The following is an 11,357-nucleotide window of genomic DNA, read 5'->3' on the forward strand; positions in this document are numbered from 1 at the left end:
CACCAGATGATGTTGCTCCGTCCATATTCCAGCAATGAGGCAATACCGTAGCGCTTTCTTTCAAGAAAGTTTCAAAGGAGCATGTCTTCAATTCCACGAGAAACTGCGCAATGGTTTCATTTGACTCCTGGTTTCGTCGGTAGAAGCGGTATTTCTGGTTTCATTTGATTCCTGGTTTCGTCGGTAGAAGCGGTATTTCTCGGTGACCACAGACCCCTTCAGGGCGTAGTGGTGTTGTAGCGCATCTGTTTTCGGTAGCAGTAAGTACGTAGCGCCACGTAGGCCTTCTTTCCAATGATGGTCAGGAAGACTTCAAGCTCCTTTAGGGCGTCCATTCCATTTGCTTTCGCAAAGAGCTCAAAACTTTCCAAGTAGACCTTGATGTTACCCGAGCCCGTACAGAACTCCGGCAGCTTCCCGAAAGTGGTGGCCTTAGCTTCTGTGCCGCTTTATCCCATCTGCGCCGCCAATGTTAGAACGAAGACGACGGTGCATAGAGAAATAACAAAAAACAAGTGCCAATGTCAGAAAGCCGTTTATTGCATCTGATGGCAGGAACACAACTGAACCTCAGTTTGGTCACCGCACATTTAGCAAGATAACAGCGTCAACTCTACGCAAAAAACAGCAAGAGGGCAGGTAACATCACAGACGCGTTTCTCGCGATTACAACAGACGTTGATCCACCGGTATAATTGGAGTATGTATGTAATATTTGTAAAATCAGATGGGCAGGACTGAAACCACAATTGACGTTTCACCAACATTACGCCTGCATATATAGGGTGTTTCTTATAAAGACGTTTCGAGACCTTGGGTAACTCTGCGGTAAAGTATACTTGATTGCTACGCAAAATGGTTCGGTTTAATTCCTAGTGGGACCACCATAACATTTATTTTTGGTACACACATGTTCAACGCACCCGACTTTGGTTTTTCTTAACACTCTTACATTTAAGTTACCAGTGTCTGTTCACGCCATTTCTGGGTAATATAAACAGTTAAACAAATGTGGTGCATACCATGGCCGTATGTGGCACACCTGTCTGGAGGAAAAGGTTTGGCGACATACGCGATGGGATTTTCACATTACTGGCATCATCACTATACAGTCATAACTGTGCAACTCTCCTCTGCCATACTACCAGAGGTCTACCCAAGGTTAAGGAGGTGATCACGAAAGCACCCATATAGATTAATTGATAAGGGTTAAACGTCCTAAAACCATCATATGATTATGGGAGATGCTGTAGCGGACCAGCTGAGGAAATTTCGACCACCTGGCGTCCCTTAACGTGCGCCTAAATTTGAGCACACGGGCCTCAAGCATATTCACGTCGATCGAAAATGGTACTAACTAGAGACACTTGGCACGGCTGTTAGTTCAAGCGAAAAAGATTTCTTGCCGTTATAAGAGGGGAAGGAGATGGAGTGCCCGGACGCGCTTAGTCACAGAGTCTCATGCAACACATCGACCCATCATTATCCGTACGTCTGTCCCGGCACTACCTTCCTCCCAAGGTCTGGTGAAATGCATAGAAAACGACAGCGATAAAACGACAGCCGCGCTATGTGTTCGCAGCTGACACATGTTCGCGTGTAAGTTATACGGATGTCTTCAATCCACATCTCGTGGCGAGTCGATGGATGGACTACGGTGAATGCAGCTGCTGCTACATCCTTGTCTTCCGCGTCAGAGCCTGCGAGCAGCCAGCTTCCTCCTTGAAAGGGTACGCATGTGCGAAAGAGAACAATAAGACGACTATGTGCTCCATTCACGCAGACATAATGAGCTGCTATACGAACGATACCCTTCCATTCTGCGAGCACTGACATCTGGTTAGAAAAGCTGCAAAAAACAATAATAATAAAACAGAGCAACACGACTGTACAAGTGTTCTCACGGGTAGGATAGGTTTTTTGAAATGATTGACATCGTAATTGTGAATAACAGCAGTACTTCAGCGCTCCTACGCGGAATAGCTTCGCCTCACAGCTGAGAGAATGGCAATGTTCCCGCGTAGTAGTGCGCAGTTGATCTAGCTATTGTTAAGGGCCTCTTTTCAGCGAGGTTGTATGTACAGCTAGGTGAAACCAAAATTCCCCCTTCCTATGTCATGCAGCGAATACTCATATAATGCCACAGAAATTATGTCATTCCTACTATTTCTCAATGGTCCACCAAAAGGGCGACAAAAACCAGTTATGATTTCTCGATAGACGTTACCAATAATTGAGAAGATTTTACAGAATCATCGGGACTTACCAGGTCATAAACACTATAAGGCCGCAGGTTTCAGCTTCTCTAGTTAACCATCTGTAGACAGGGCTTGGCGGTGTTTCATTTGTTTTCTTTTTATTATTTAAGGGATGCCGCGTTGCGTATCATTCTAATTCGATTCCTTACACGTGCAACAAAACAAAACCCCATATGATATGATCCGCGTCGGCATTAGCCATCGTAGGACAGTTTGCATGCGCATTTTATACTTGAGATTTCTCGCCAAATCCTCAAAATGGTAGGCGTTGTATAGGCTCAACCCTTGCATCACCAACGGCGTTCATGCGCCTATAATCATTGGACAATACGAATCATTCGATTGCAATCAACTGGTTGCGTTTCAAATATCTCAATAGAAGCAAAATCTCTTATGTGATTCTCAAGAGAGAAAAGAAGATAAAAGTGAGCCCCGTAACTGTCTGCATCAGAGTGCGACACTTCAACAGCAGATCACGAGGGATGAGGTACGGAGGGAATAAAAGGTATATGGAGAAGTAAAAGAGATATGGATAGGGGGAAGGAGAGAGAGTGGCGCAGGGACAGCGACACCCAGAAGTAAGCAAAGAAGATAGGAAAGATGGGCACGGTCGCAGGAGTCCAAGGACGCTGCCCCACTCAGCGATAGCTCTTGTCGGCGTCAGGAGATGGAGATGGCGTAGGGCGAGCCAGTCGGCCAGAGCTGCGCTGTCGTCGGAGATCGCGGGGGCACAACTGGTCGGCACGAAATTCAGAGAGCGAGTCTCCCAAGGTCTCTGCAGTACGCATGGGCGCGCGTCTTGCCTATCGTAAAAGCTACGTTTCATTCCCCCCCCCTCTTCTCCCGGTTGCTCAAGTATTAAAGGAAACAAGCTCCGCAAGCAAACCCAAAATGAAAATGACGCGATAACGTGCTTCTCACGGCTTGCCTTTCGTTTCCGGCTTTCCAGGGGGCAGCCCCGGGAAGTAAACAGTTCTTGGAATGTACCATGAGGGGTCTACGGCGGCCATTACCGCCTGAAACTTGCATAGAAGTTAGCTCCAAACATTAAACAGTGACAATGCAGGTATGGCTTAAAAATGGATTATTTCTTTCGGAGTGCTGCTTACAGTTCATCAAGGCATGATAAGTTGAAGCCGCGTATAGTATTGTCCAATATAATAACAATGTTTGGTCTTTAACATCCTGAGACCAGGATATGATTATGAGAGACGCCGTAGTGGTAATATCCGGAAGTTTCCACTTCTGGGGATCTTTAACTTGCACCTAATTATAAGTGCACAGGCCTCATGCCTTTTCGCCTCCATCGAAAACACAGCCGCCACATTTCGCGAACAATTTTACATCCATGTTTTCCCTCCTTCATTTTAATAGGGCCAGGGATTACTGTAAAATCTCGAGCAAGCACAGCCCCCTCCCCTCATGCGGAAAGTCAAAATTACCGGCAAAATAAAGGGTTAATTGTGAGCAGGGGCGCAGGCAGAAATTTCCCACTGGAAGGGAGGGGGGGGCTTGCTTTTTGAAACGGTTATTTTGTGCTATGTATGCCATGACGAAAAATGTCAGGCGCACGTGTTTATTGTGGTGGTGGTAGTGGTTAGAAGATGAGAAAAGGCACCTAATTTCTGCAACCCGGTCGGGAGCACGGCGCAGTGCCTGCGGGGAAGGGAAAAAGGGAGAAAAGTGGAAAGAAGAGGAAAGATTAATTGAGCAGTGGAGCGGTCGTCATCAACAGAAGCAGCAGTCCAGAAGCAAAGGTAGGGGTGGCAAGGGCCCCATCCTCAGCGGTAGGCCACGATTCCCGTCTCGTCCAGGAACTCCACCAGGCTCCGGAGTGCTGGTAGATGGGGACGAGATGGGAACAGTAGGTGCTCTAGGGTGGTGGCAGGAAGGCCATGTCTCCGGTAGGCTGTGGTGACCCTCGAGCGTTCCTGGGCCAAGGCAGGGCAGGCACAGAGGAGGTGCTCGAGGGTCTCGGGGTCGCCGCAGCGGCTGCAGGCTGGGGAGGCGCTGCATCCCTTGAGGTAGCGTCGGGCCGCAGTCCACACGCATACGGTTCGCAGCCGCAGCAGGTTGGCTCGTTCTCTCCTGGTTAGGCCTGCCTCAGGAAGACGCCTGGGTCCCCGCCCATTGGCCACCCTCTGGTCTGGGTGGACTGAGGCGAGGAGCTTCTTGATACGGGCCTGCGAGTAGTCTCTCACCGCCACGGTTTGGGTGATGGGGGCTCCCAGCTGATGTGCTGCCTTGGCCAGCGTGTCCGTCTCCTCGTTGCCAGCTATACCCACGTGAGAGGGCAGCCAGTGGAAGGAGACGGACGTCCCGGCTGCTGCTAGGGCCCGATACTTGGTTGCCAGGAGACTCCCCGTGAGCCCGGCATGGCGATGGTTGGCCAGTGTCTGCAGGGCTGCCTTGCTGTCACAAAGGACTGCGACCGGTTGAGCGGGAACGTCCTCGGCCAGCAGGTCCGCCACCAGGTGTAGCCCTGCCAGCTCCGCAGCCGTCGAGCTCGCCGGGAAGGGCAGTCGGCACTGCCTGCTGATGGCCCGGGATGGTATGACGCAGGCGGCCGCCGCTGAACCGTCTGGCATGACGGATCCGTCGGTGAAGACCTGGAGCCGCCCTGCCAGTTGCTGCTGGAGCTTGGAGACGGCGGCCTGTTGCAGTGCTGCAGCAGGTGTTCGGCGCTTGGTTACCCCGTCCAGGTGCAGGTGCACCTCAGGCGGCTGGTGGTGGGGTGGTGGAGGGGCCACCGGGACTGGCGGGTCCGGGACCATCTGGTGGTAGAGTGCACAGAGACCACCCATCCGTGACCTCGGCTGGCTGCGAAGTCGCTCCAGGAGGGTTCTGCCGTCGGCGGCACGGTGTAGGCGGTCTACGTGCCCCAGAGCACGCTGGAGCATGTGCAGAGACAGGGGCCACTCTCCAGCCTCGGCCAGGGTCGCTGCCACGGGGGAGTACCTGGGGAGCCCCAGGATGGCCCTCACTGCTCTCCTGTGATGTCCCTCCAGGTCCAGTCTCCTGGCAGGCGTCAGGTCCACCAGTGGAAAGGCGTATAGCAGGACTGAGGACGCTGAAGCCTGGTTGAGTCGAAGCGCCAGCTTGGTCGAGCAGCCATGTCCACGCTGCTGCAGCTTGCTGATGGCTCCCTGGACTCGCCGTACTTGTGTGCAGGCGACCTTGGCAGCTGGGACCCAGGTGAGACGGTGGTCGATGGTGAGCCCCAGGTACTTCACTGTCAGCTTCCAAGGCAGGTTGCGGTTGCCCACTCTCAGCTGCTTCACGTAGCGTCGTGCTGCGGCCAGCGGGTGGATCAGCAGGGCCTCGGTCTTGGTTGCGGAGACCTTGAGTCCGATGCCACTCAGGTAGGCGGACACCGCATCCAGGGCCGTCTGCAGTGACGTCCTGATGGCTGGAATGGACCGCCTCGGTCCCCGGGCCCAGAGTGCCACGTCGTCGGCGTAAACAGAGCAGCGGGCCGCGAACCTGGTGCCTGTCGGAAGAGAAGCGGGGAGTCCAGCCATCGCCAGGTTGAACAGGAAGGGGCTCAGCACGGAGCCCTGTGGTACACCTGCAGTGATGTCTCTGGGTTTGCTGGTCTCCTTGCCAACTCGAACCCGGAAGGTCCTGCCGGTCAGGAAGGCAGTCACGAAGCTGCGGAGGCACCCGTGAACGCCAAGTCGGTCCAGAGACGTCTCGACGACCTCGTGTGGGAGACTGTCAAAGGCACTCTCCACGTCCAGCAGGAGCAGCATGGCCACGTCACCACAGCTCTTGGCATCCTCAAGGGTGGCGACGACGTCGGAAATGGAATCAGCTGTGCACCGGTGGCGCCTGAAGCCAGTCAGTTGTTCCGGGAAGAACTCGAGTTGGCCAGCAATCCACTCAAGTCGCTCCAAGGCCACCTTCTCCAGCACCTTGCAGGGAGCCGAGGTGAGAGAGACTGGCCTGTACGAGGAGAGTGCCATGGCTTTCTTCCGGGGCTTCAGGATCGGGGCGACGACCGCAGTGCGCCATGACTCCGGTAGGACCCCATGTTTATTGTGCCACTGCCTGGCTACGCTAATAGTGGGAGGAGCTTTCCCGAAATGACCCCCCCAATCGCAGCTGTCGCTATGAGAAATGGAATGCATGTGGATCTCCACAGAAATCATCTCACGTTCTTTCACAGCTCGGCGCACTACAATTGGCCAGAAAAACAAGAAACGCAGTCGCAGCACGGTCAGACTCCGAGAAGCATGGCACGGGAGTGTATTCAATGACGAGCCAACGCAACTCTTGAACTCTTCTCAATGGAGGCGAAAATGTTTGAGGGCCAGCTTGGTACTTAATTTAGGTGCACGGTAAAAGAACCCCAGGTGGTTGAAATTCCTCAAGCCCTCATAATTATATTGTGGTTTTGGCGCGTTAAACCCCAGATATTATTATTATTATTATTATTATTATTATTATTATTATTATTATTATTATTATTATTATTATTATTTGACTCTTCCAAGTAAGAAACAAACATTTCGGAGGCTATACGTACTGCGTCATATATTGCATGAATATTGTTTCATAGGCACCATTTTCGAATTTCGAACTATCTCTATGAATGCGTTTTCTCGCGGAACCCGGAAATTGTGTATTGCGCTAAGTTCAGGGAGCGATCGTTACGCGGGGGGAAAGAGATCAAATGTTCACAAAACATTTCAGGCACATATGTAGGCGCTTTAAGGTTCGGTAGTTAAGCAGGACTTGATGCGATGCATGCCAGACAGTGAGGGGCGGATCCAGGCAACCATTTTGGAGGGGGGGGGGGATCGCCTGGAGAAGGGAGCTTAACACTGGAGAAGGGAGCTTGGTCACGGCTCTGCTTTTACTAGCAGAAAAACCTCTTCATAGCATAAATACTCTTAATGTGTGCTCACCATGCGTGGTCTCACTCATTTGTCCTAATTGGCGATAGGAGGCGGACTACAAGCACTAAAATGAGGAAGGAGGGGCGGGTGCTTGCACGGACTTTTGGAGGAGGGGGGGGGGGGGTCACCCCCTACCGCCTTTCCTCTGGATCCACCACTGACAGTGTTGGGTAGAAGTGGTGCATGATCGGAGAACGAAACTGGAAGGGAGACAAAGAGAACGGCTTGGAAACTTGAAATTAGGAATTGAGATTGAGTAAGGGAGGGGGGTTTGTTAAGGGGGGGGTGGGGCATTTCCTCAAAATATTACGCAGGTGGAATTTGCTCCATTTGTGTGGCGCGTACGTACGTGGCTGTTTGCCACCAGTGTGTTCGCTTCTTCAATTGTTTGGTGACCTACCAAAGCTAACAGGCTTGCTCAGTTTATGCACCCCGCCACGGTGGTCTAGTGGCTAAGGTACTCGGCTGCTGACCCGCAGGTCGCTGGATCGAATCCCGGCTGTGGCGGCTCCATTTCCGATGGAGGCGGAAATGTTGTAGACACGTGTGCTCAGATTTGGGTGCACGTTAAAGAGCCCCAGGTGATCAAAATTTCCGGAGCCCTCCACTACGGCGTCTCTCATAATCATATAGTGGTTTTGGGGCGTTAAACCCCACAAATCATCTCAATTTATGCCTGCGTCTTTGCTCGCTAACAAAAGGAATGGCTAGCCATGTACTGAATTTCGCTTCAAAATGACCTGGGCAGGTCACGTAATGAAATTGGGGAATTTCGAAGCATGTAATAGGAAGAGCTCGCACAATAAGGGTTATACACAGTGGCAGATCATTGGGAAAAGCCCTCGTTCTGCTGGTGATGATGTCTCCGCCGCTGAATCTTTTACATGCCGCCATCAAACAGGAGCTTTGAAGGTTTACAGGAGTTCACTCTCCCCGTTGCTCGTTTACATGCCGCTCGTGCGTTTGACACGTACAGGGTGGAGAAGTGGCACGAAATTTCCGTAGCAATAAAAGGGAATGCCAGTCGGGGCCCACAACTTTTCGATAATGGCGGGTATCCTCTTCAAGCCCTGCGGCTGTCATTGCTTTATGCGGAGGCTTTTATTGAATAATAATGCATGGTACAAGCAACCATTGCCACCAGGCGTTAGAACACGTACCACAACGACTTCGAAAACCTTCGTGAAAGCCTGGTCACCCACTACAAAAGGCACACACACTACTGCGCCTAATTTGGTGGGGGCATAGCAAGTTCGAAAAAGTTTCATGCACTAAGTATGCACTAGGAACAGGATATCCCTATCGCGTTCCACTCCTAAAGCCGAGCTTTAGGATCCCCAAATTTCAGAAAGGGTGCCAAATCCCCACCTGTATATCCTCATGCATGTACATATGCGCATATACATTGTAAAATTGCCAGGGAGCAGCCCTTTACGTGGGCACATCTATGACTATAACGTAGCCCAAGTTCCTGTCATGCACAGGCTATTTTACGTGCCTGCAGCACGTGTATCTGGTACAGCTCATTCAAGCTTAAAAAAGAAAAAAAAAACTGTCTCAACATTCTGGCTACCAGGTTGTCAAACTTTGAACTGCGTTTGCAAAAAAATGAACTGCGTTTGCACGCGCAGCAACTGCAGTTACCCTCTCTGTACGAACACCAGCTAGAACGGAAGGTGATTAAGGACGTGTGGAATGCAAGGACCTAGTTAGTTTCATCGACAGAGATACATTTCTCTTTGGAATGTGAACAGAGTTCCTCAAAACATCTGCTGAGATGAAAAGCCCCAAATACTATGCAACAGCGCAACACAAACTCTATACCAAGATATTGTATCAAAAAATTGGCAGATCCCACGTACAGTGGGAGTCGATGATATGCGAAGTACGAATAAAGGTTGATATGTCACTTTAAAATCAGCACAACGTTACGAAGTGGAGGTAAACGATGCCGTACATGACTTCCGTGTCATGATTATCATGTTTGGTTGTGTCGTTTACCTTCATCATCTCTTCACGTCACGTGCTACCAAATTTAGTATGTGTGGAGCTAGCCAATAGGCCGCGAGCACGCTATTAGCGTGGTATGTTGTCATGTTCTCACATGACACGCGTGTCAGCGTTATCATTTTTGCACCAGTCATACATTTCATCATCGATTGACGTCATATAACACCAAATTTGGTATATGTGGAGCTAGTAAAACGGTCGCGAGCGCATCATAAAGGACCCAATAATACTCCAACGTAGCGTTGACGCGCGCGCACACTGGGTACAGCGACGCTACATAAGCAAAACGCGAGCAATCTATAGTCTAACGCCATGCAGGTGCGACCGGCGCGACCAGCGTCTGTCGGCGCGCGATTCGCGCCGATGCGTTACCCAGACAACACTGCGTCTCCCTTTTTTCCGTGACGAAGGGACGCCGGACGCGCTGAAACGCGCATGCGTCAAAGCAACGCAGCGCGGCGCACGCCTGCGAGTATGTGGCGAAACCAGCGCATGGCGTCGCAACGCAGGCGTGACGCAATGAAACGAACGTCGGCGGGCCCGCGCACTGCGTAACGTCGAAATGTATTGGTGCCTTGACCGTGGCGTGTAGTCATGCTTCACAAGACACGCATCTCATGATTATTATGTTTGCACCAGTCACATACCTTCATCGTCCATTGACGTCATGTAATGCCAAATTTGGCATATACGAAGCTAGCGAAACGACTGCGAGAGCATCATGAATGTGGCATGTAGTCATGTTGTTACATGACACGCATGTCTTGATTATCATGTTTGGATGTGTCATTTACATATGTCGTCCATTCAGGTCATGTAATAGCGAGTTTGTACATGTGAAGCTAGCGAAACGGCCGCGAGCGCATCATGAGCGTAGCATGTTGTTACATGACAGGCATCTCATGTTTATTATGTTTGCACCAGTATCATACCTCCATCCACCATTCACGTCTCGTAATACGAAATTTGGTATAAGTGAAGCTAGCAAAACGGCTGCCATGGCATCGGGAACGTGGCATGTGATCATGTAGTTACATGGCATGCATCTCATGATTATCAGGTTTGCACCACTCGCATATCTTCGTCATCCATTCACGTACTGTAATACCAAATTTGGTATATGCGATGCTAGCGAAACGGAGGCTAGTGCATAATGAGCATGGCATGTAGTCATGTTCCATGACATGCATGCCATGATTTTCATGTTAGGGTCTGTCACATGTGTTCGTAATGCAAAAAGGTCATACCATACCACTTTTGCAATATGCCATGTGAACGAAACCACCACAAGCGCTGCATGACCACGAAATGTAAATCATGACATCCATGTTTTTCATGTTATAACTAGTCAAATATGTTCTTCATAGAGTCATGTAATGCCATACCAAGTTTGGTATCGATACCATTACTGAAACGGCCAAGAGAGCTAAGTCATAGCAGCTAGATACATTGATAGATAGGTAGATAGGCAGATAGATAGATAGATAGATAGATAGATAGATAGATAGATAGATAGATAGATAGATAGATAGATACGCCCAAAGTCGCCGAAGTTCGCTAAGAAATGCTTCGCATTTAAAACATTGTCATGACACAAAGCAGTGCAACCGAATTTCCCACATGCTGGAGGCTCAGAAAAGCAGCGAGACATTCGCAGAACTTTCTTACAGTTAGTGAAATTAATCAATGTAGACTTCGGAGGTGCATCTCCTCTTGACCCTTTCGGCCCTGGCCTCGTTAATTGACACAAGACATTTGCACGTCAACAAGACCTGAGCACCTCAACAATGAAACCAGAGCACAACTTTTGGAGTAATATTTTTTCTATGACCCGATACTGAAACCACCATTGCGGCATCTTTGCGGAGCTGGAATCTACAAAAAAGCCTGATCAAAGCCACGGGTGACACCATAGCAGTTGAAACAGGGCATTCAGAAGCAGTTATTGGGAAAAAGTCTCAAAGTGGTTTCAAAGTCTTCTGCAATGCCAAATAAGTCGTCAGTTCGATATTGTGTATCCCAGCGAGTATCAGGTAAAAAGAAACCATTGTTCTCTTTTCACAGCCATATAACGTCTCTTTTGCAAATACACCAATACTTAGACCAGTGGCTCAATCCTCAGTTTGTGGTTTTCCAAGGCCCCAACTATTGGAAAACGCACACCAGTAGACACCACCTCGGACCCCCA

At 50.1% G+C, this 11,357-nt stretch overlaps 1 protein-coding gene across 1 annotated transcript; it reads right to left on the reverse strand.

Annotated features, from left to right (window-relative positions):
• Nucleotides 1–218: 218 nt before the first annotated feature.
• LOC142802971 (uncharacterized) lies at nucleotides 219–6,223 on the reverse strand. The gene is made up of 3 exons (XM_075888061.1): nucleotides 4,618–6,223; nucleotides 4,313–4,533; nucleotides 219–413 (listed from the first exon to the last, which is right to left on the reverse strand). The coding sequence occupies exons 1-3, from the start codon at nucleotides 6,221–6,223 to the stop codon at nucleotides 219–221; spliced, it is 2,022 nt and encodes a 673-aa protein (XP_075744176.1).
• Nucleotides 6,224–11,357: the final 5,134 nt, after the last annotated feature.

The sequence above is a fragment of the Rhipicephalus microplus genome, chromosome 3 (genome assembly GCF_043290135.1).
Source record: "Rhipicephalus microplus isolate Deutch F79 chromosome 3, USDA_Rmic, whole genome shotgun sequence".
In the NCBI taxonomy this organism is placed as follows: Eukaryota; Metazoa; Arthropoda; class Arachnida; order Ixodida; family Ixodidae; genus Rhipicephalus; species Rhipicephalus microplus.

Coding starts and splice junctions, on each gene's coding strand:
- LOC142802971 (XM_075888061.1), bottom strand. CDS start 6,223: ATGGCACTCTCCTCGTACAGGCCAGTCTCTCTCACCTCGGCTCCCTGC. Junction 4,534..4,617: donor CCATGCCGGGCTCACGGGGA/GTCTCCTGGCAA, acceptor ACGTGGGTATAG/CTGGCAACGAGGAGACGGAC. Junction 414..4,312: donor ACCTGCTGCGGCTGCGAACC/GTATGCGTGTGG, acceptor ACTTTCGGGAAG/CTGCCGGAGTTCTGTACGGG.